The following is a 25,524-nucleotide window of genomic DNA, read 5'->3' on the forward strand; positions in this document are numbered from 1 at the left end:
CTGTCCTTTTAGTCTACTTCATTGCCCAGTTTTACAACCTTGGTGTCAAATGTAACTCTTTATTCCACATGTGCAGTCATTCGCCAGATCTTGTTTCTACCTCTACAGTATCTATACAGTATACAGTATCATCCCCTTCTGTCCACTGACACAGCTACCACTCTGACTCAGCCCCTCATCAACTTTCTAATTGGTCTCCTGGCTTTAAGTCTTTCCCCACCCCACTCCATCCTCCACAAGGCAGCCTAAGATGTTCCTGTGGCAAAGGTCTGACATTGTCACCCAGCCTTCTCAATAAATAGCAGTAGCTCCTTATTACTTGGAGGATCAACTATAAAATCTTCTGGCATTTAAAGCTCTTCACAACTTGTCTCCCCTTCCTACCTTGCCAGTCTTCTCACCCATTAGTCTAAGGTCCAGCCTTGCTGACCTACTTGGTGTTCCACATAAGATGATTCTCTCCCATCCCTGGCTTCACACCAACTCCTCACCATGCCGAGACACTCTTTTCTCCCTTCTCCCCAACTATGACTCTTGGAATCCTTGTTTTCCTGTAATACTTGGTCCAAGTTCCTCTTTCTGCCTTTCCTGCTTTCCTCTCTTCCCACAGCTGCTAGTGTCCTCATTCCCAAAACTATTGTATTAATTTTTTTTAAAGACTGATGGTATTACATAAGTGCTAAATTATTTATTTATTTATTTTTGCGGGGGCAATGGGGGTTAAGTGACTTGCCCAGGGTCACGCAGCTAGTAAGTGTCAAGTGTCTGAAGCCAGATTTGAACTCAGGTACTCCTGAATCCAGGGCTGGTGCTCTATCCACTGCGCCACCTAGCAGCACCCCCCATTGTATTAATTTTGTATGTCTTCTCTATATACACAATAAAAATAACTAGCATTTGTATAGCACATGAAGATTTGCACAGCGCTTTACAGACATCATCTCATTTTATCCTCATAACAACCCTGGGAGATAGGTGCTGTTACTCTCCTTATTTTAAAAGTGAAGAAACTGAAGCAGACAGGGCAGACCCTTGGCCATGGTCACAGAGCTAGTAATACACACACACACACACACACACACACACACACACCCATACCACACACCACACACACACATTCTCTCTTTTTTCTCTCTCTCTAAGTCTCTGTCTCTCTCTGGCAGAAACTCCTCCTTCACTTTTCTTTCAGTATCCTTCCTGTTCAACACAGTGCTTGTCACATTAATTGGGCTTTTAATAAATACTTGTTGATTGATTGATAATTGGTCTCCCAACCTCAAGTCTCTCCCCTCCAAACCTATCCTTCACACGGCTGCCAAAGTGGATCTTCCAAAACGCAGTTTTGATCATGGTATCCCTTCCTTCCCTACTCCCATTCATAAAGCTCTAGCTGCTCACTCTTTTCTCAGGGGGAAAACTCTTCTGATTGGCTTTATTTATTCATTCATTCATTCATTTATCTAGGGTGAGGCTATTGGGGTTAAGTGACTTGCCCAGAGTCACGCAGCTAGTTAAGTGTTAAGTGTCTGAGGCCGGATTTGAACTCAGGTCCTCCTGACTCCAGGGCTGATGCTCTATCCACTATGCCACCTAGCTGCCTCTCTGACTGACTTTTAAAGCCCTTTCCAATCCAACTTCAACCTGCTTTCCAGACCAGTGACACTGACTCTGATTCACATACTCCATAGTCCAGCAAAGCCAATCTACTTCACTATTGACAATCTCCATCCTCAATGCCTTTTCACAGGCAGTTCTCCCATGCTTGGAATTTACTTCTTCCCTCCCTCCAGTAAGAATCCCTAGCTTAGGGGCAGCTAGGTTGCAGAGTGGATTGAGCATTGGCCCTGGAATCAGGAGGATCAGAGTTCAAATCTTGTCTCAGACGCTTACTAGCTATGTGACTCTGGGCAAGTCACTCAACCCTGATTGGCTCAAAAAAAGAAAAAAGAATCCTTAGCTTCTTCACAGCTCAGCTTAAGCAGCACAGCTACATGAGGCCTTTACTGATTGCTTAGCTGTGCCTCTCCACCTCCAACTGCTTTGTATTTACTTTGTGCCATTTACTTACACGTGTCTCTGCTGTTTCACCTAATTGAATGTAAACCTCTTTAGAGGAAGGGCTGCTTAGTTTTTATTTTTGTATTCCTAGCACCTCCTACAGTTTCTGGCACGTAGTAGGTGCTTAATTAATGCTCATTTAATTTTTCCTTGGTCAGCCCTTTGCAGACGTGAACAATGTCAGATCAGTCTTCTCACGAAAATTGTTTATATTTGAAGAGCCTTAGCAGCTTTCACCTTTCTCTTTTCCAGACAAAAGACAAATTCTTTTCCATCCTTTCTCTTGTCTTTAGCACCTCTTTATATTACCCATAGACTTTTGTGCATGGTGGATGCACAAAAATTTGTTAATGGGTTCTGAGACTTTTACAAACTCAATTTTTGAATCACCTTTTGTTGTTTTTCTGAACTTTAGTCATCCTTCCAACTTTGAAATGCTGTGATTCTGTTCATCTTCTTTTCTTTAGACTAAACATCTTGAGTTCCTTCAACTATTCCTAATATGGTAATTTCTTGGCCCTTTAAACTTTTTTAGTCTTTCCTCACATACCCTATTTTCAATACTAAATTGTTAAAATAGTTTTAATTGTTGCCTAAATTCCTCTCTACAGTATGAAGCACTGGGGTCCTTGCACTTCCTATCCATCTTACTGGGTCAGATCCATAGTCCAGTTACACCATAATTTTTTGTCAAAAGAATGTTTAGGAATACATGAGAGCTCTGTTTGGTTTGCTACAATGTAGGGAGAAAGAACTGACCATAGTTAAAAGACTTAAGGTTCAGGCTAAGTTCTGCCACTTACTAGCAGTGTCACTTTATGCAGTTCACCTCCCTGAGCCTCAGTCTCCCCATTTACAAAACAAAGATGTTGGCTTTATCTTTACTGTTCTTTCTAACTCTCATTCACCTATTCTGTGTTCTCAGCCTTAAACGTTAGCTATACCCCAACTTTTCTTGTAGCTGTGGACTCACCAGTTTGTCTAAACACTCTTTTTTTTTTTTGGTGAGGCAATTGGGGTTAAGTGACTTGCTCAGGGTCACAAGCTACTAAGTGTTAAGTGTCTGAGGCCGGATTTGAACTCAGGTCCTTGAATCCAGGGCAGGTGCTCTATCCACTGTGCCACCTAGCTTGTCTAAACACTCTTAATCCATTTAGATTTTTTGTTTGCTGTATCTTGGAGTAACAAGCCCCATAAGTTTGCCTGCCATATGAATTAGTTTTTATTTTATTTTATTCGTCCTTAGCTTATTTCACTCAAATATCAGAGGGTTTGATATGGTCCTAAGTTTTTAGGATTTGGTTTAAAAAAAAGTCTGTGGTCGGAGCAGCTAGGTGGTGCAGTGGATAGAGCACTGGCCCTGGAGTCAGGAGTACCTGAGTTCAAATCCAGCCTCAGACACTTAAACACTTACTAGCTGTGTGACCCTGGGCAAGTCACAACCCCAATTACCTCACTTAAAAAACAAAAAAAGCAGAAAAAAAGTCTGTGGTCACCTTGTCTATGCCATTCATTATTTTAGTAGTTTTTAGTCTGACCTTTCTCAAGTCTTGCTATTTTCAGATTATAATCCCTAATCTTTTTTAGTCTGCTCTCATAAGGCAACCCCTCTTGTCCTTCTGATCATTTAATTAATTCCATTTTATGGAGCACAGAATTCAAGTGTAGGTGCATCAGTCATCTTTGATCATGAGGGCAGAATATTGGGTGGTTTGTTTTCGCAACCCTCTTTGATGATATACTCCAATTACAATGCTGAACAAAGTACAAGAATTTTTTATTTATACAATATACTTTATGACTTTTTACAGTTAAAAAAATTTCTAATGTGTTACATGTTCTAATTTTGCTGCATTTGCTTGTTTAAGATGATTTGGTATTGAGTTCAAGATTTTGACAGGCATTCTTTAATTATTCATTATGAAACCACACGTATCACATTGGGTATTAATCATGTGTTGAGGAACAGAAAGTTTTTTCAAGTCTACCTTTGATGACAACCCATTGGTTTTTTGGGTTTTTTGGAAGCCTATTGGTTTTGAATAGTGTTTAATCAGTTTCCAAGGCCACTGAATCATGTTTATCTCCGTATCTTGGATTTATTTCTTAACATCCTATGACATATAGTATAATACAAGATTATTTTGCAGTCATCTGTCTCCATTTGGGAATTTTGGTAAATGTGGAACAATTAATTTTTTAGTATATGAATGAATGAGTGAATAAAACATTTTGTACAGAGCACCATGTTGAATGCCAGAGATACAGATAGAAAAGTAAACTGGTCCCTGCCCTCAAGGAACTCACATTCTAAGGAGGGTGGGGGGGACAGAACATGTGGAAAGTTTCATCCTCAGTTCACATGGAAAGGTCCCACAGGGTTCTTAGAGTGCAGTGGCCAAACCGCTGTAATGTCTCTTTAATGTTGTGTCCACTGATAAAATCAGATTAGTTTCTGGTATTGAACCATTTCACAGTTCTAAGAACTTTGATGTCAAAAACTTTCTCTTCTGGGTCTTTCTTTGTCTTTTGTCTTTGTATTGTCTTTCCTATGACAAGTGTTTTTTCTTCAGTTTAAATGTGCTTTTTAAGAGCTACAGCCTTTGTATATTTCCTTAGAGTAAGATTCATTCTTAAAAACCATAAAATTAAAAACACAGCAACAGAGAGCAGCAAAACATTTATGGATGTCATGAAATCTGTCACCGAAGTGGCAGAGAAGTAGTTGAACATGGGTAAAACAACTTAACAATGGTCATTGCTTATCACAGAATAAGACTATATCAAAATCACTGTCCCAAGTAATTTGCAGACCACTGTAGCTGATCTCTTTGGCTATGACAGTACATTGGCCCAATCTGTTAAGTGAGGAGTCTGGTTTCCAAGGTTCCTTGTAGCGCTAAAATTCTGTGATTGATCAGGGAATTTTCTATAATAAATTGCAGTCTCCTTTTCTATATCCCTGTATGTTTTATTTTATGTTTATTCATGTTAAAACTGACATCGCTGTCTACTGTCACCATTTCTATGTAAAGTACTTTTTAGAAATGAGAGGTGAATTTAGAAATGCTAGCTTTAGCAATAAGGTAAGAAAATTAATTAAGAAAAGAAGCATTGGCAAAGAAATTAAAATACTTTTTGCAGATAATTTGAAGGCATACTTAGAAAGTACAATCAATTCAATAAAAAGATTAATTAGGATAATAATTAACAAAATTAACAAATATTAGGATATGAGATAAACCCCCCAAAACCAACAGCATTTCTACATGTGACTAACAGAAACCTGCAGAAATTGACAGGAAGACAAATGTCAGTGACATCAGTGACAAAAAAAATGTGTGGAATACTTAGGCATTAACCCACCAACACATGCATAATATGCATCTTCTTTGCAAAAAGAAGTATCTTCCTCCCCTCCTCCTGCTTCCAATTCAGGCCTTCATCTACGCAACTACCAAAGTAATCTTCCTAAGGCACTGGTCTGGTCATTTTACTCTCCTAGTCAAAAATTCTGCATTGACTCTATGATAAAATGCAACTTTGTAACTCGGCATTTAAGGGCCACACAATCTGGCCCAGCCTATCTTTCGTTTGTTGGCTCATGTTACTTCCTTTTGGGCAGCCTGTTTTCCCACTAAAATGCACTATTAGTTGTTCCCCAAACATGACATTCTCTCTCCTGCCTTTACATATACACATAACATCATCTCCCATGCTTGGAATGTTCTTCCTTCTCCCCACTAGGTGTTGGCTGTGGCCAAGTTGTGTCCCCCCAGATCCTAAAGGCCAGTAATTATTTTGTTGTCATTGTTCTAGTATAGCACCTTGCAAGGGCATCATAAATGTTTGTGGAATTTAATATAAAGAGAATTGTAAAACAATTTTAACAGAAGTAAAGGAAAACTGAAGTCATAATCCCATGTAAATGGAATGATTGAGCTACATATAGCAATATATTTACGATACTTAATTCATAGATGAATGCGTTTCCTACTAAAATACAAATGGTCCTTAATAGAATTTGATGAATTAATAACAAAATGCATATGAAAGAACAATACACTGGAGTTATGTTAAGTATTTTGTTGCTGTCTTTTTTTTACATTACCTTTATTTCCTACTGTAGGCCTTCCCCTTCCCAGATTGCCATCCCTTATGATAAAGAATAAAAATTAGGTGGAAAAAATAAAGCAAAACTAAACAATACTTCAAAAAAGTGTGACATTATGTACAGTGTTCTGTACTATAGCCCTCTATTCCAGCTTTTCCCTCTCCCCTGCCAAGAAGGTGAGGAGGTGCTTTTTCTTATCTCTTCTTTGAATTTCATAGTATTCACTTTTGATTATTTAGTTTTTTCCTTTTCATTTACATTTTTGTTAGTCCATACTTACTTCACTTTATAGTAGTAGTGTTTCTCTATATTCATCATATTCATTGTTCCTTATAGTGCAAGAATATTACTTTATTACTGCATGTACCACAATCTGTTTACTGTTCTCCAATTGATGGACATCTGTTTTGGTTTGTTATTTGCTACTGCAAAAAGTGCTACTTTAAATATTTTTGTATATAAGTTGTTTATCATTGATCTCCTTGGGGTATATTCCTATTAGTGGAATCTCTGGGTCAAAGAGTATGGGCATTTTTGTCATGTTATTAGCATAATTATCAATTGCTTTCCAGAATGGTTGGACTGATTAATTCATAGCTCCACCAATAGTGCATTAGTGTGTCTGGCTTTGCCTTCAACAGTGACTGTGAAATTATTTTTAAAGTGGGTGTGGGGGAAGGAAAGGGGAATTGTGACTTCCGAGTTACAATTTTCTTCTCTTAAAAAGTCAGAAAATGGGATGATGAATTTCACGTGGGTGTGTTATCACTTGGGGTCAAATGAGTGAAATTATAGTTTTACTTTCCTCCTGTCCTTCACTCTCTGCACTTTCCTTCCTTACCTTCCTGCCTCTCCCCCACCCCCCCTTCTTCAGTCTACTTTGTAGCAGGGTGTTTTTTTTACTTTTGAGGCTGTTGGCCAATAAACATAGAGGGATTGAAAGTGTGGGAGTTGGAGATTTTATCTTCTGAATGGGATGCTCTCATCTTTTCAGTCTACCTTCCTGAGTTTAATGACATCTACTGCCAGTGAAGCTGCATCCTATGAATTCACCACTCTGACATGTATCCCAGGTGTCATCGAAGTAAGTCTGAATTCTGGTGGGGAAGGGAGGGGGCAAAAAAAGGAGAGTGTGTGGGTATGCATTTGCTAGTCTAGCATTTGTCCTTTTGTTGAGGTTGGGCTTAGTTGTCTTGAAGTTGCCTTGCCCTGTAATTTTGAGGCCTTATGGAGTTTCTAGTAGCTTCTGTGGCCTGTATGAGTACTGGGTTAAAGTTTTAGAATACAGCTCCAAGAGACTACTTGCCCTCACTGCTTCTAGGAATTCTAACTCATTGCACGGAGGTCTGGCAGAGTAATAAGAGCACTCTTCCCCCATCTCTAGTAGATCTCAATTAGTCCCAGTAAAAATGTGGTTTTTTTATGAAAAAGTTTTTCAAAAAGTATTTTAGATCCTCAGCCTGTATTGCAGTCTGTCCAAATCACCTGTTTATTCCACGCGATATGGGGAGCACAATGCCAGGCACATAGGAGTTGCTATATACATGTTAGCTATCATCATCACCGTCACCACCACCACCATCATCATGTCTTGACTCTCCCATGAAGACATGACTGTAAAAAGATGTTAGCATGTGTGGCGACCTTTAAATGAGTGTAAAATCGAACTAGAGACCTCTTGTCCCAAGTTGGAAGCTTTGGAACACTTTTCTTTTTATGCCCATACTAGACTAGCTTTTCAAAGAGAGTCTATAAATAAAGTACTTCTCAGCCTGGGATTGGGATCGATAGGGTTTGGTCCTTGAAATAGCAACACTAAACTTTCAACAATATGAAATTCTAAAAGCTTCTATTGAGCACGTTCTGAACCTGCAGAAGCATTTTGGGAAATTTATGTGGAATACCCTATACTTAAGTGCTCTTTAGGCCTGTGTTTAAGACTTAAGGCTTTGTTCATATTAAGGAAGGATTTTTCAAGCTTTCAAGCAGAGCCTCTTATCCCTTTCATTCTTCTGCCCTAGTACAAAGGAGCCAATATTCAGCTCTTAGATCTTCCTGGAATCATTGAAGGCGCTGCACAAGGTAGGAAAATTGATGCAATTCTTATTTGTGGTCACTGAGGCAGGTGCGTGGTAAAGGTCAAGAAGGGGAGTAGAAGTGCCCAGGCCAGGCTCTTTCTCACAGTAGCTTTGGAGGGGGTGGGGAAATTGATGAGATTGCCATTCAGTGCCTCTCTTTCTCCATTTTTGTGCTATTCACCAAAGTTGGTTAGTAGTTATGACCTAGGTCTGAGATGTTGGAAATTCATTAGTGTTGTAAGAAAATTTGGACCCATTAATGGTGGTGCAGCTCTGGAGAATAGTTCTTCATGATAGTTATTATCAAATACCATAAGCTATGATGTCATTCTTTAATTCCAGTATATTATGTCCTTGCAGTTACTAAGATTAGATTGCAGAGATGGGAAAAGGGTAGACTTAATGCATTATGTTCCCATTATCTTCTCCAGGTAATGTTTTTAGCAGAGATGTACTTCTCTCAGAAAATACCTGTTTAGGGGCAGCTAGGTGGTGAAGTAGTGGATAAAGCACCGGTCCTGGATTCAGAAGGACCTGAGTTGAAATCCAGCCTCAGACACTTGACACTTAACTAGCTGTGTGATCTTGGGCAAGTCACTTGACCCTCATTGCCTCAGAAAAACAACAACAACAACAACAACAAAACCCTGTTTATTTATCAGAGCTGCTCCTTTAGATGTAAGCCATCTGAGTGTTCCCTCTGGTAGAAAGGATTACCAATTAAAAGTTCCCCTTCAGTTAGAAATGTATAGTCCATCTTGCTCAGGGTCATGCACTATATAAGTGTCTCAGGTCAGATTTAAACTAAACCTTAAAGGACTATTGAATATTATATGTTATCATTGTTTTCATACTGCTTAAAAGGTAGAAAAATTACTCCAATCACTAACCCTATTTCATAAACTGCCAGATTTAAATGAGGCAAAGCCAGATTTTATACACCTGAGTAGGACAGAGAGAATACCAAAAAAAAAATTGTGCCTCGCTCTCATGTAGATCTCTGAAAAAGGTACTCTGGGATATAAAATGGATCTTTAAAAAAATTGAGTAGGACAAAAAATAACATTATTCAAAAAATAAGCACCTGTCTCATTTTTCTTCTGTGACTAATTTTCAGACATCAGGTCTAAAATAAAGTTTCACTAAAAATATTTAAAAAAAAAATTCCATGCTTCACATATATAATTGATGTCAAATTGCTCAAGGAGCAGTTCTTCCAGGGGAGAGAAGAAGAGAATTAGGAGCTCAAAAATTTAATGATTATTTAAAAAATATTTTTACATGTAATTGGGAATATTTCATTAAATAAATAAAAATGATTTAAGAATAGAAAAAAGAAAATGCAGTCCATGGTACAGTCAGGCTTGATGGACTTTGTGTGTGCACTAAGCCATCACTGACTCTGGCTTCCAGACTGGCTAGTATGTCTCTCTCTTCCCCTTTTACCCTCTACTTTCTAGGTCTACCTACAACTTTTAATATTTGATGTCCTGGGGCAGCTAGGTGGCGCAGTGGATAGATTACTGGTCCTGAAGTCAGGAGTTCCCGAGTTCAAATCTGCCCTCAGACACTTGAAACTTACTGGCTGTGTGACCCTGGGCAAATCACTTAACCCCAATTACCCCCCCCCCCCAAATATGTGTGTGTGTGTACACACACACACACACACACACACGATATCCTGATGAAAACCCCATTCCCCAGCTGTTATGTTGGGGAGCCTCAATACCTCTGTAAAGTCTCTTTCAACTCTGAGATTCTCTGATTCTCTGAATGTGTCCCTAGAACAACTGTGTAGATCAGGTGTCAAACTTGCCGCCAGCCTGCAAAACTTCTGAGTGTGGCCCAAACCAGATTAAATATAGTTGGGAAGTGTTTGACAGAATCAAGACAAATACAGTACCACAAAATGTTAATTTGTGGTTTGGAGTCAATATGCCTCCGCAGGGATCCACTGCTGCAAGTGATAAAGGCGGCGAGGTTGTTGGATGACCTCCGACACCCTCCTTTAGGAAAAGGGATGAACATAACTCCATGTTCTGCTTCTCCCAGGGAAAGGCAGAGGCCGACAGGTGATTGCTGTGGCTAGGACGGCCGATGTTGTCATCATGATGCTGGACGCCACCAAGGGAGAAGTGCAGAGGTCAGTGTGTGGGAGGGAGGGAATGGGCTGCGTTTGGGTAAGGCCACAGCAGCTTGGCACCAAGTCGTGCTGCTGCCTGCTGGTGCCTGCTTATGTGCTGAGTAGTTCTCCAACTTTGAGTAGCAGCTGTGCTGTATGTCACCCCTCAAGGAAGTCTGGCCAGAAGAGCCTTCCCTTGCTGCTAACCCTTCTGTAGACCAGCTGGTGTCTTGGATGCCTCGTCAGCAGGAGGGTTAGCTCTCAGTTGTCAGTTGGTAACTTGCCTTTCCACTTGGATTGGATCAATGACATAATTGTACAGGAGTGGAAACTGAGGAAGATCCAGCCAACATGTGCCTCACTGTCGAGCACTCAGGAGTACAGAGTTGTTTACAGCAGAAGAGGAAAAGGAAAGGTTGGAGAAGGATGTTGTTGTAGGAAGCCCTGGCCAAGGAGCTTGGAACAGGAGCTCGAGTTGAACTTCTCCCAGGGCTCAGTGAGCTTGGCACGGGGCCTCCATTCACTTTCTATGGAGAGTTGGCCAGCGTGGCCAAGCTGTTGCTTGAAGACTGGCAGAAACCAGGCCTCAGATAACAGTTGCATTGATTCTTTACCCCTCTGGGCTACAGGTGTTCTCATTTGAGGTTGCATGTATTGGCAAGGGATTCCAGCTTCACCCACAGCCATGAAATTGGTCTGTTTTCCTGGCTTTTAGCTGCCAAGGACCAACTCTGAGCTCCTCTAGAAAAAAAGGGCATGGTTTTTACTTGAGTTTTATCCTCCTTTAAATGGGGGAGAGGTGGTGCTGACATTTGAATGGAATAGCCCTGTGCCCCTTGTAAAAATATTTTGAATTGACTGGACCTGATTTGGGGGGCTAATCTGACTGGAGGACTAATCTATGGACTTTAGACTATTTGGCTATATGACTGCATTTAATTTAATGTGGGCCGTTTATAAAGTTCCACCACACTGCTCCACTCCCAAATTGATAAGCTAAAGATTAAGAAGCCTCTTGACTAAATAATCAAAGCAGAGTTTATTTATGAGATACTATTGAAAATTAAGAATACAGGGAAATAAAATGTACAACCTGACTGCATTGCGGTGAGTCTCTAGATACTGTGTCTCTTTGGAACTTCTTGAATACAATAGGGGCCTTAGCCACCTTGCCTTAGGGCACTCAGTCCTTTATTCTAACTCTGAGTCCCTTTCACTTTGTAAATCCCCCTGCTTCTAACTTTCCTCTCCTTACTGCCACCGCTGAACCCCTGTGTTTCTCTCTCACCGACCTTCGGCCTCTCTTTTCTCTGCTCCTAGTCCTTCTCGTCTTCTCCTGGGTCCTTGTAGCCCTGTCTGTCTTCTCCAACCTTTGCCGTATGGTGCATCTGCCGTCCCTTGACCTCTTCTCCCCCCTTCTCTAGTCAGAATCCCCCTGAGTCTAACCCCCAGGTCTGTATATACCTTTTCTTCTCTCCACTCAAATCTCAGGGCTTTTTGCACCCACACACCAAGCTAATCCGCCAGCCAGGGCTGCGGCTGGGGCTGAGGGCACGCTCAAGCATCCCATGCTTCAGCACAGGCTCTCCGGGATCTTTCAGATAGCTCCGCTCAGGTCGGAGGGAGCTGGGGACTTTTTTCCCCCTGCTGTCTGACCTGGCGTCTTGTACAGCCCACCGGGCTTTTTGGCTCAGCTGAAGCTGAGGAGGAGGGGCACCAGCACCTCCCACACAGAAGAGACCCTGAGGGCCTAAGGCTTTCTAATCTCAGCCTAAAGGTAGGGTCCCCAAATCAAAATAAATTTCCACACCCTAAGGACAAAACCTGTATTTGAACCCATTCTGCTTTACCTGCTTGTATTTATTTGAACTTATTCTTTGTTTATTTATTGTCTCTGTTTATATGTATCTGTTGTTAGAAGGTAAGCTTCTTGAGAGTTGGCATTATTCCTGTCTTTGTATTTGTATACCCAGCACTGAGCACAGTGCCTGGCACTGGCCACATGTTTGTTGATTGATTGAGCTGTGTAATATAGGAAGGGCCAAGGTCGGCATGGCGGCATTCTCCTTTTCAGATGTAAAGAAGGGACTTTAGTTGCTGGCGCAAAGAGTAATTTTGTTTGCTGTATCTGCACAGGGCCCTGTTGGAAAAGGAATTGGAATCTGTGGGGATCCGGCTCAACAAGCACAGACCCAATATCTACTTCAAGGTGAGAACTCTGGGCCTAATCAGGGTTTGTTTGCACGGGCCCAAAAGAGAATAGAAATTCTCCCAAGAACAGTCTCTGTATCTAAACACGTCTTCCTTTTTCTCTTCTTCTCAACCCCCAGCCAAAGAAAGGTGGTGGGATCTCCTTCAATTCAACAGTCACACTGAGCCAGTGCTCTGAAAAGCTGGTGCAGCTCATCCTACATGAGTACAGTATCCTTTCCCCAAAAGATCCAAGGAATGGGGACTTCCTTAAATCTAGGCTGCTCTGACTGAGGTAGAAGGCAATTTTAGAAGTGATTTCTGAGGACTGGAGGAAGGAATTGACAGCTGGGAGCTAGAGTGATGACTGCTTGTCTACCCATATCCGGGGTGTCCAGTGCTTTTCTTGGAAATCAGTAACTTATTTGTAGGGCAGAATCCCTGGGTTATTTAAACACCTTTTGTATCAGTGTCCCAGAAGTCTTAGTGCAGTTCAATGCTTTTGTAGGTCTAAAACTGCACTGAGACTTGGGATATCCTCGATGTGTTGATTTATTTCATTTATCAAAACATTTATCATAAGCGTAGTGTTTCCCAACTAAAGCTAGTAATCTAGTAAATTCCCATTGCTTATCGTATTCTCAGAGTGTTAGACTCAGTTCTGGGGACCACATGTTAAGAAGGACAGAAAGCTTATCTAGAGGATGGAGACCAAGTTGGTGAAAGTCCCATTAACTTTGTTTTAATGGGGATCATTTGGATAAACCTGGGATGTATATTTTGGCAAAGAGAATACTATCATGTGAAAGAGGAATTAGATTTAGAGAGAAAATGTAGGCGGAGACATAGGAAGACACAGGGAAGATATAAGAGAGAGGATGACTTCAAGATAAGAATAAGTTAGAGAGGGGCAGCTAGGTGGTACAGTGGATAGAGCACCGGCCCAGGAGTCAGGAGGACCTGAGTTCAAATCCGGCCTCAGACACTTACCACTTACTAGCTGTGTGACACTAGGCAAGTCACTTAATCCCAATTGCCTCACCAAAAAAACCCCAAAACAAACAAACAAACAAAAAAGAATAAGTTAGAGAACTCTGTGACAGTTAGAGCCAGCCACCAATGTTTTGACTTTCCTGTCACTGAGGGCATTCAAGTCAATATTGGCAGTAGGAGAACAGAAGGAAAGGTTGGAGAAGGATACTGTTTGTTGTATTGTTCATTGAGACTCAGGCCAAGGAACTCCTCACTGGGGAGGACCAAATGTCCATCTGGTTAGACTAGATGACCTCTAAGATCCCTTCCAGTTCAGTGGTTCTTTGATTTTTCATTTGTGAGCCATCTAATTCCTCGATCAGAAAAGGCATGTTCATCGACCTTAATTTTGACCACCTCAGAAATCTTCAATGCTGAAGTACTCTTCCGAGAAGACTGTTCACCAGACGAGTTTATTGATGTGATTGTTGGCAACCGAGTGTACATGCCCTGCTTGTATGTAAGTGGTACCTGAACTCCAGGTGTGGAGGCTTTCGCACTGAGACCATAGGGTGAAACCGAGAGCTGAGGGATCCCATTCAAATTGGCCATTATAGACATCCTTTTGTCTCAATGAAATGGACAGAACTGTACTTAACCTGCAATTTCCTTTTAAAAGATGACTCTTAGGAAAGGACAAGGACATTGATGCTCCCTTTCCTTTTCACTGAAACATCCAAAATTGTATTTGGAGTTTTAAGGTTTGAAATCAGATCACTGGACTTAAGCGCATGTTTCTTTTGGAAGCATTGGGGAGACTTTTAGCCCCAGCAGGTTCTGTATTCAGGTGCTAATGTTGTGCTTTCTGGGATGCAGAACTCTAGCACTCTTAGGAGAAGGTAGGTGGCACAGTGGATAGAACGCTGGGCCTGGAGTCTGGAAGACCTGAATTCAAATCCAGCCTCAGCTACTTGCTATCTGTGTGACCCTGTACAAGTTACTTAACCTCTATTTGCTTCAGTTTCCTCATCTGTGAAATAGGGATAATCACAGCAGCTACTTCCCAAGGTTGTTGTAGGGATCAAATGAGATAATATTTGTGTGGTGGTGGTGTTGTTTTTTAAGTGCTTAGACCAGTAAATGCTGTATAAAAACTTATTCCCCATGGACTTGGGCAAGTTAGAAAATGAGCAGTTGGCCAGGAATGAGTTAAGGACTATTTCTGTTTAAATGGGATTTGTTTTTCCTAAAGACTCCCTCTTTTCCCCTTTCTTTTCCCTTCCCCTTTTGGAATCAGGTTTATAACAAAATTGATCAGATCTCAATGGAGGAAGTTGACCGCCTGGCACGAAAGCCCAACAGTGTTGTTATCAGGTAAGAGCCTGGAGATCATGTCCCTACCCTGGCGACCATTTTCTTGTGATATTTGTTTTGTTTTCTTTTTCCTCCATTTATTTAGAATTTAATTTTTTCCCAAATTACATGTAAAAACAATTTTTAATGTCGATTTTTAAAACTTAGTGTTCCAAATTCTCTTCCTCCCTCCCTCCCTCCCCTTAAGAACGAAAGCAATTCAGTATAAGTTATACATGTGTAGTCATGCAAAACATTTCCACATTAATCAGGTTCTGAAATAAAACAGACCAAAAAAAAAACCCAACAACTTAAGAAAAAGGAACTAAAACTTATGTTTCAGTCTATATTCAGATACTATCAGTTCTTTCTCTGGAGATGGATTGCATTTTTCATAAGTTCTTCAGAGTTGTCTTGGATCATTGTATTGATGAAAATAACTAAGTCATTCACAGCTGATCATCTTAAAATATTGCTGTTACTTGGTATACAGTACATTTTACTTTGCATCAGCTCATATAATTCTTTCCAGGTTTTTTTGATAGCATCCTACTCGTTATTTCTTTTGTGTGTGTGTGTGTGTGTGTGTGTGTGTGTGTGTTGGGGGCAATTGGGGTTAAGTGACTTGCCCAATGTCACACAGCTAGTAAGTGGTAAGTGTCTGAGGTCGAATTTGAACTCAGGACCTCCTGACTCCAGGGCCAGTGCTCTATCCACTGTGCCATCTAGCTGCCCCCTGCTCATTATTTCTTATAGCACAATAGTGTTCCATCATAACCTCATCCCACAATTTGTTCAGCCATTCCCCAATTGATGGACATCTCCCCAATTTCAAATTAAACTTTTTGTTTTTTTATCTCTTTTTGGATACTGACCTAGTAGTGTTATTACTAGGTCAAAGAGTATGCATGATTTTATAGCCCTTTAGCCATAGTTCCAAATTTCTCTACAGAATGTTTAAATCAGTTTACAACTTCACCAAGACTGCATTAATGTCTCCTTTTCCCCATATCCCCTACAACATTTGTCATTTTCCTCTGCTGTCCTATTGTGATATTTGTTTTGTAAAGAGAAAATAATGCCACCCCTTACATGGAGGTCAGACTTCTTGGAATTCTTGGCCATTCAGAGCATGATCATAATGCTGGAAGTGAGCAGAAAAGGCCCTGAGAGATGGGATGAGAAATAGTTATTCTAACATTCACAGTTTACATTAGAGACCCACCTTCAGGCTCCCTTGAGACAATTATGTATAAAATAAACTGTTCAAGGATAATGACATCTTCTTCACACTCTGCAACTGGTCTCATACCGTACAGTATGTGCTCATTCAAGGGCTGTAGATTGTTACTGATTAAAATCTCCCCTGCCGTTTCTTGACTTATGCATCTTCATCTTGCCCCATCCTCATTCTGAAGAGGCCTTGACATCTTTTCAGGTTCCCATTTCCATCTGTCCCGGCAGTTAACTATCTCCTCACACAGTTTCAGGTTCGGGGTGTGAGTTCATGTGTGTGGTTTGTCTTTGTAGCTGCGGGATGAAGCTCAATCTGGATTTCTTGCTGGAGATGCTTTGGGAGTACTTGGCCCTGACGTGTATCTACACCAAAAAAAGAGGACGTAAGTTGAGGACCAGGCCTCCTCTTTCCTGGACAGTATCACACTGTGCCTATAGCTACTTTGCTCTACATGACACTAACACTGTCCCCCTGCCCTTCCCCTGAGTGAAAAGCTACATTTTCTTTGGGACCAGTTAACTTCATGTATTTCTTCAAGTTATTTTTATTTTGAAGAGGACTAGGGTGTGTGCTGGGGATGGGGGAGCTCCTTTGTTTAGTTCGGGTATGTTCTTAGGTCGGATATCCTAATAATCCTACCCTATTGCCACTTGTACAAGCAGCTAGATGGTTTAGTGGCTAGAGTGCTGGGCCTGGAATCAGGAAGACCTGAATTTACATCCGACCTCAGACACTTGCTAGCTGTGAGACCCTGGGCAAATCACTTCTTTTTGCCTTAATCCACTGCAGAAGGAGATAGCAAACTACTCCAGTATTTTTGCCCCCAAAACCCCACGGACTATATTAATGCGTCCTATGGTGCACGGGGTCACAAAGAGTCAGACATGACTGACCAACTGAAGAACAACAATATTGCCACTACTAAAAAAAAATTCAGAGAATTCATCCTGCTAGTATTGAGGACTAGTAATGTTACTTTTATATATGAAGGACAGTGCAATTTAAACTATCCCATTTAGTGCTTTCTGGTCCACACCTATATCAGATTTCCTTGTGTGACACTCATAATAGTAATGTTGCCTCCCAACTTAAACCCAGAGTCATAAACCACTAAATCTATAAGAATTTTAACTTTCTGGCTCATTGGGTTTTCTCTTCATGGTCTTTGGCCGTATTTTGAAGGCCAGAGTCACCCTGTCAGCCTCAGGGACTCTGTTGCTGCATTTTTGAGTATTTGTATCTGACCTTATAGGCTGGAGAAGATGAGACTTCCCAGATTTGGACTCAGCAGCTACTCAGTGCTTGCCATGTAAACACAAATGTCTTAAAAGTTTTATTTTTTCTGCCATATTCAGTCCTGTTGTAAGTGCTTGAGGTGGCAAGAGTGATAGAATTGAATCTCTGACTTTATTTCCTCCCTCCTTGTCTCCTCTCATTATAATCAAGGTTGTTGGAGATATTCCAGAAATGTATACATTGGGGCGGGGGGGGGACCACCAAGTGATCCACAAATAACATTAAATCTGATCATTAAAGAATTGTAGTTGGGGAACAGACATAATAAATATATTTTATATATGTGTGTGCATATATGTGTATATTTATGCCATACATACATACATACAGATAGACACACATACATGCACACAAAATTTGCTGGTGAAGTCACCAAGTGACAGGAACTCAAGGCAGAACTTAGGATCAACCTGCTGTTAGGGAGCAGGATGTGGGGGATGATCCAGCAGGGACCAAGAGAGAGTGGTCATACAGGTAGAAAGAGATCCCAGGAAGAGCAGTGTCCTGTAAATCCAGAGAGAAGAGAATAGCCAGGATCAAGTACTGTAGAGAAATCAAGAAAGGTAAGGACTGAGAAAAGACCATTAGATTGGCCAGTTGAGATTGTTGATAACTTTGGAGAAAGCCGTTTCAGCTGAGTAATGAGGTCAGAAGCCAGATTGCAAAAGATTTAGCCACAAGTGAAAGGAGAATTAGAGGCAAGCAGTGGTAACAGAAGCATCTGCTTGGAATTTTCATTAAGAAAGTGAGGAGAGGGGCAGCTAGGTGGTGCAGTGGATAGAGGACCTGAGTTCAAATCCAGCCTCAGACCCTTGACACTTACTAGCTGTGTGACCCTGGGTAAGTCACTTAACCCCAAATGCCTCACCAAAAAAAAAAAAAGTGGGGTGGAGAAAAGGGTGTTAGTATGAAAACAAAAGAAATGGCAGAGGGGAATCCAGCCTGTGTCAGGAGTTAGAGGGAAATGTGACACGCAGGAGAAAGGATAGAAGGACTATTTAAATAGGGAAGGAACTTCCCTTCTAAGGAGGGAGCAGCTGATCGTCCTCCAAGGAATAATGTGAAGGATCCTCGTGTCCTACGTAAGGAAAACACAAAGTGTGGTGGTCCCTGCTGAGTGGTACTGAGACAACCATTTGTTAACCTGTCAGCAGCAATCTGTTGCTTTCCTTCAGGATGTTTTGAGGGCAAGGAATGTCAGCTCCCCAGATTTGTCAAACTAGATGACTGCCATACACTATATAGTAATTTGTGTCAGCACAAATGATACTGCCAAAAGCAGTCTAGAAGGTGTTGCTAAAGATTATGAAATCTTGGGTGAGACACTGAAGATCTTAGGGGCATGGTTGTTTTCATAGCTGCTGCCAAAGGAGAGTTAGCTTTTCAGAAGAGAAAGGCAGATTTGGGAAATTAAGGGCTGATTAAGTTGACACCCGAGAAAAGGATTGGGATTTCTTGGAAGTAGTATACAACAGGATTGAAAGGCTCCTGACCAGGAATAATATAGCATCCCTAATAACTCCTGGTAAAAGTATATTTCCTTAGGGGGGCAGCTAGGTGGCACAGTAGATAAAGCACAGGTCCTGGATTCAGGAGGACCTGAGTTCAAATTTGGCATCAGACACTTGACCCTTACTAACTGTGTGACCCTGGGCAAGTCACTTAATCCTCATTACCCTGCCAAAAACCAAAAACCAAAACAAAATGTATAGAAGACTTGGATTTGAATTCTAACACTGGCTGTGTGACTGTGAGCAAGTCACTTAACCTCTATGGGTTGCAGTTCCTCATCTCAAAAATGGGGATGATAATATTTTAGTTTGACTTAAATAATAGGATTCGTGTAAGGTACTTTGTATACTTTAAAGAGCCACATAAATGTCTAATACCATTATGATGATGATAGAAGCAAGGACAGGTAGCAGAGGATGGATACAAAAGGGTGGCATAGGCCTGTTGGCATAGTGTCATGTCTGTGATAGTGTCATGTGCTGGATAGTAACAGAACATTTGCCCAGACCTCTCATGTTTCCCTTGTGGACAGAGTGGAGAGAAGTGGGCTGAGGGGTAGTGGATTCTTTCAAGATAGACCTAGAACCAGTTGAATGACTAGACCCACCAAAGAGTGGTTCAATGTCAGATAGAAAGGGGGCTGGATGTCAGAGTCTAAAATGACATTTAATGGGAATAAATAATAGAGGAAGTCCGAGAGTCAAGGAAATCTGGCTTCAAGTCCTGCCCATGTACATGCTAGTTGTGTAAGCCTGGGCAGGTTACTTCATCTCTCCATGCTCCCAGGAAGTTGTGCAAGGCTATACGATGTAAGACAGTTTACATTCCCTCCACCAATGATATAACCTGTCTAGAGAGCAAGCACTACTTCTTAAACTCCTGTTCAAAAAGCCAAATTCATGAGTTTAAGATGGAGGAGGCATAATGGGACAGCAGTTCACTTCCCAAAGCCTCTGTGTGGGTCCATAGTATGACATGATGTTCTGGAAAGCCAGGGCCACCTAAGGCAACAGTAACAGGAGAAATGTCTGGGACTGGCAGAGGGGCAGCCCAGCTGCACTCTGCTCTGCTCAGGCCACCTCTGGAAGATTGTGTTCAGGACATAGGTTGAAACACCGGGAAGTGTCCACAAACTAGGTTCCAGTATGGAAAAGGCCTCAAAATCATGTCATTTGAAATTTGGTTGAAGGAAATTTATCATGGATATGAGAAGGCATAAGGAGGAAGTGAGATCTGTCTTGAGGTTTTGCAGGACTTTCATGGAGGAAGAGAAATTATTAGTTCTAGAAACAGTGTGTGAAAATTTCAAAGAGGCAGGTCGAGGCTTGGGGTAAGGAAGAACTTAATGGTTAATGCTTTCTTCAAGTTGGAATGAGGTAGTAGCTTTCTTCTTGCTGGAGATAGCTAAGCAAATATTGAATGACTCTGTTAGAGATGGGATGGGATTCTTGCTCAGCTATGAATTCAGCTCTCCCTCCAGCTCTGAGATAGTCTAATTCCGAGAGCTGGAAATTAGTTATTTGTATCTGGTGAATGGTTGTCTGTTTCTTTGAAGTTTTTCTTTTTTTTTCTTTTAAATCATAAAAGTATTTTATTATTTTCCAGTTACATGTAAAGATAATTTTCACCATTTGTTTTCATAAGATTTTTAGTTCCAGATTTTTCTCCCTCCCTTCCCTCCCCACTCCCCAAGACAGAAAGCAATCTGATATAGGTCATATATGTACAGTCACATTAAACATATTTCTGCATTAGTCATGTTATGAAAGAAAAATCAGAACAAAAGGGAACAATCCCCAAAAAGAAAAAAACAAAAGTAGAAACAGTATGGTTCAATCTGCATTCAGAAACCACGGTTCCTTTTTCTGGATGTGGAGAACCATTACCATCATGAGTTCTTTGGAATTGTCTTGGATCATCGCACTGCTGAGAAGAGCTAAGTCCATCACAGTTGATCATCCCACAGTGTTTCTGTTACTGTGTACAATGTTCTCCTGGTTCTGCTCACTTCACTCAGCATCAGTCCACTTAATTCTTTCCAGATTTTTCTGAAATCTGCCTGCTCATCATTTCTTATAGCACAATAGAATTCCATTACATTCATATACCACAACTTTGTTCACCCATTCCCCCATTGATGGGCATCCCCTTGATTTCCAGTTCTTTGCCTCCACAAAGAGAGCTACTATAAATATTTTTGTACATGTGGGTCCTTTTCCCTTTTCTATGATCTCTTTAGGATACAGACCTAGTAGTGGCATTACTGAGTCAAAGGGTACACATAGCCCCATAGCCCCTTGGGAATAGTTCTTTGACGTTTTTCGAGGACGACTAGACAGGATAAGTGTGAGCTATTTTTTTTTTTTAAATAAAGATCTGTTGAAAGGCTGATGGCTTTTAACTCTTTTCCCCTCGCTCTTCCTCTCATTCCTCTTGTAGAAAGACCAGACTTTACAGATGCCATTATTCTCCGGAAAGGAGCTTCCGTAGAGCATGTGGTAAGTAAAGGAGGAGAGATGATTGTTTAATATCTGATCAAATTGCCAGGGAACTAACTCTTCACTCAGAATTGTCTTCAGGCAGTGACTCAGTTCTCACATGTGGCAGCTCTTCTGGCCCTCGGAGTACCTTTGCACTAACCCACATTATGGTCATCTTATCTATTCTTGTCCTGGGCCAGAAGAGATGACTTGTATTTTGTGACGTGGTGGGTGGAACCTGAAATATCTGAGGAAATAAAAGTTCGAGCCTCTTCCCACTTCTATTTATTAAACAGTGCATGCCAATTATTACATAACAGATTAGGATCAGGCCTCCTCAGCTTGGCACTAGACCCTAGATAAAGAGGGATACAGATTTGTATGCATTAAAAGAAAACAATGGGGGCAGCTAGGTGGCACAGTGGATAGAGCACCGGCCCTGGAGTCAGGAGGACCTGGGTTCAAATCCGGCCTTAGACACTTAACACTTAACTAGCTGTGTGACCCTGGGCAAGTCACTTAACCCCAATTGCCTCACTAAAAAATAAATTAAATAAATTTTTTAAAAAAAGGAAGAAAACAATGAACAGGATACAAACCAGGATATGAGATTAGATAATCTAATTGGAGGAAAAAGTAGGGACTTTACAAGTTGGGAGGGGGAGAGCAAATGGGTGTAATTCCCTGAAGTCAGAAAAAAGATAAAAAAAAAATTTAAGACAAAAAAATTAAAACACTAGCTGTGTGACCCTGGGCAAGTCACTTAACCCCAATTGCCTCACCAAAAAAAAAAAAAGAGGTATCCCACTACTACCCCCCTCTTTCAAGGTGTCTGTATTCAGTCAGAGGAAAAAGGAAACAGTAACTGTTGATCAGTATGGGGCCAGTTTTCAGATAAGACATATATGGGTTGCTTAAGATCTATAATTGTGAGAAAACTTCTTGCATCAGTCATAATCTAGGTCCTTAGTTAAGGATCTCTAAGCAACATGTAGCGGTGGTCCAGCTTCCCCGTCACATGGGCTTAGGTTCAAACAATGCAGTAAAGTTTTCTCACAGTTCCCATAATTCTCTCTCTCTTTTTTTTTTTTTTTAGTGAGGCAGTTGGGGTTAAGTGACTTGCCCAGGGTCACACAGCTAGTAAGTGTTTAGTGTCTGAGGCCAGATTTGAACTCAGGTACTCCTGACTCCAGGGCCGGTGCTCTATCCATTGCGCCATCTAGCTGCCCCCAGTTCCCATAATTCTCACAAGTCAGAAATTGGACTAGACCCATAAGTCAATAGAAAGAGAACTGAGATAGATCCAGAATTGAGGCACAAGATGGGGAGTCAGTTTGGTTCACACAATTCTCACAATTCCCTCAGTTAACATCTTTATCCTTGGTCAGGGGCCTTGCCTCCTTTTCTACTAGGTAGTGCTCCTACCAAGGCAGGCAAGTTCCTTGTTGCTTTGCCCATTTCAGCTGTTTCATCAGCTCAGTCTCTCATAAGATTGCCCCCAAATGCCTCACTTTGGGCTTTTCAGACCTCTCTCTGAAACTTCAGTGTGTGCTTCCCAGGAAAGCAAAGCCACAAACTATTAAGAAATCCTTCTTGGGGGCGGCTAGGTGTCGCAGTGGATAAAGCACCGGCCCTGGATTCAGGAGTTCCTGAGTTCAAATCCGGCCTCAGACACTTGACACTTACTAGCTGTGTGACCTTGGGCAAGTCACTTAACCCCCATTGCCCCACCAAAAAAAAAAAAAAAAAAGAAATCCTTCTCTCCAGACAGTGACATTTACAATGTGACTTAATTCCTGCATGTGATGTTATCTGGGCACTTTTGAGTAGCAACACATGGCTTCTTGCCATCCATCCTCACCCTTGGTCTCCACTGGCCTTGTGGAATTGGGGCTAATTTTCTAATAGTGCTGTGATATCGGGAAGATTTATTTACTCTTTTTTTTTTAAACATAGAATACAGAAACAAATATTTTTTAAAGATTTTATGTAATGATGACATATTTCCATGGTAAATGAAGAAACAAATTTCTGTGCCCTCAATGCATTTGAAGTGGTGTGATATTTTTATATTTTGACTCTTGGGAGCCATTACATAGAAAAGGTACCCAGGGTTGTCCTTGTAGAGCTTTCTTTTGGCCTTGACTGAAACTTGCAGAAGAAACCCCAGAGATTTTGGTAGGATAAATAGGTTGAGCTGTATCTGAAAACACAAAGGTTTTTAGCAAGCTAACTGCAGAAAAGGGGAATGGGGTGGCATGGCAATTTTCTCATAGAGAACTTAGCATTTTTCACGTCTGTAAATCTTCTTTTCTATTCTCTTTTCTTTCTTCCTTTCTTTCTTCTTCTTTTGTGTGTGTGTGTGTGTGTGTATGAGGCAATTGGGTTTAAGTGACTTGCCCAGGGTCACACAGCTAGTTAAGTGTCAGGTGTCTGAGGCCAGATTTGAACTCAGGTCCTCCTGACTCCAGGGCCAGTGGTCTATCCACTGCGCCACCTAGCTGCTCCTGTAAATCTCATTTTCAAAATATCCTTGTGAGATAGAGACAGGGAAGGGCTATTAGGTGAATTGAGACCCCAAGGTCATGTAAGGAATGGTCCTGGAATCTGGATCCCCTGACTTACCCCAGAGTCATCTGCTGAACGGATATTTGCTGATGAGCCATGATGTGCCTGTGTATAAGAGCCAGAGAAATGGAAGGCATGATGCCTACTTTATAGGATTTGTAATTGGTTTAAGAGACAGGGCATGCGTGTGTACACACACACACACACACACACACACACACATATGGGCGAGCGCTCTCTCTCTCTTTCTCTCTCTCATTCAATTACAAGTAAGACAGTAGTGTTAAATGATACAGGATACCTCAGGACTATGGTGCAAGTCCATAGTACAGAAGAAAAGGAGTTTGTAGTTCAAGGAGGACTTGTCCATGATCAGGGAAGCCTTCCTAAAGAAGTTTGGACTTCCTCGAGACATCAGCAGGCATTTCTTTTGTGGATGACAGGTTTGAGAACAATGTTGGGGCTCTTCCCCTCCTCTGCCATCCTATAAATTGAGACTCTTCACAATCTTAGGAGATGGGGCTCCTGGGTCTCCATGTGAGACCATCTTGGTACCTGGAGTAAATTTCTACCCTTTGAGGCCTTCCCTGTTGTTTCCAAACCTCCTCCTATTGCACCAAGTGTCCTGAAAGTCCAGGAAACCACCCTGCTATTGTCCAGGGGTGAAGAACAGCCAGACCCATGAAAGTCACAAATAACAAGCGACAGATAATGACCAGTGTGGCGCTGTGTAGGGTAGATGGCCTTTGGGGGCCTTTGGGGTCCTTTGCCGCCATAGCACTCCTTACTTTTAAGAGGCTGAAGTGGTGTACTAGGTTACCAGGTCTCACTCTCCCCCTTGTAAGGAATGCCATCTCTGAGCACCAGGCAGGGGTGGAGAGTAAAAGAAGTGTGCAATTAGTGGATGTAGGTCTTTGGCTGGGAACATCCTGCAGTCTAAGCCCTTTTCTCTTCCCTCAGTGCCACCGGATCCACCGAACACTCGCCAGCCAGTTTAAGTATGCTTTAGTGTGGGTAAGTCCTCCGGGCCTTCTGGCTTAAGAATTTCCTTCCTCCCCAAAGGAATGCTGACTACTTAACGTTTCCCTCTTCCTTCCCCTCTTCAAGGGAACCAGCACCAAATATAGCCCTCAGAGAGTGGGATTGACACATACGATGGAGCATGAGGATGTCATCCAGATAGTCAAGAAGTAGCCTTTCCTGCTGCTGCTCATCAGTGCCTGGCCCCACCCACATCCCCAGAGTGACATCTGATTGACTGTTATCATCTACAAGCCAAAAAAGGAACCGGGAGGGGGGGAGGGGGGAGGGGGAGGGGGGGGGGAGTGTGCCCAAGAAGGAAAGCCTAGAAAACCCCAGAGTCGCCCGAGTGTGCTTCTGGGAAACTCGGTCAATAGGAAGATGAGGAGAGACTGAAAAGGAGCTGGTGTGGCTCAGGGATCTGCACATTGTGGACACTTGGCTCACGTGGGAGTGGTGGTGCCAGGGGATCCGGAACCTGTAACCAGACATCAGAACTGAGCCCCTTCCCTGCCCCCTTCGAG

General features: G+C 41.7%; 1 protein-coding gene across 1 annotated transcript in view; it reads left to right on the forward strand.

Annotated features, from left to right (window-relative positions):
- The window catches only part of DRG2 (developmentally regulated GTP binding protein 2), a 28,009-nt gene extending 2,741 nt beyond the window's left edge, over positions 1-25,268 (forward strand). The window contains exons 3-13 of the mRNA XM_043975486.1: positions 7,167-7,256; positions 8,194-8,254; positions 10,303-10,393; positions 12,509-12,581; positions 12,703-12,793; positions 13,957-14,054; positions 14,832-14,908; positions 16,418-16,506; positions 21,372-21,430; positions 24,941-24,994; positions 25,088-25,268. Coding sequence (XP_043831421.1) covers positions 7,167-7,256; positions 8,194-8,254; positions 10,303-10,393; positions 12,509-12,581; positions 12,703-12,793; positions 13,957-14,054; positions 14,832-14,908; positions 16,418-16,506; positions 21,372-21,430; positions 24,941-24,994; positions 25,088-25,174 — 870 coding nt within the window. The 3' untranslated portion in view covers positions 25,175-25,268. The remainder of the gene's footprint in view (positions 1-7,166; positions 7,257-8,193; positions 8,255-10,302; positions 10,394-12,508; positions 12,582-12,702; positions 12,794-13,956; positions 14,055-14,831; positions 14,909-16,417; positions 16,507-21,371; positions 21,431-24,940; positions 24,995-25,087) is intronic.
- The last annotated feature ends 256 nt before the right edge of the window (positions 25,269-25,524 follow it).

The sequence above is a fragment of the Dromiciops gliroides genome, chromosome 1 (assembly GCF_019393635.1).
Source record: "Dromiciops gliroides isolate mDroGli1 chromosome 1, mDroGli1.pri, whole genome shotgun sequence".
NCBI lineage: Eukaryota > Metazoa > Chordata > Mammalia > Microbiotheria > Microbiotheriidae > Dromiciops > Dromiciops gliroides.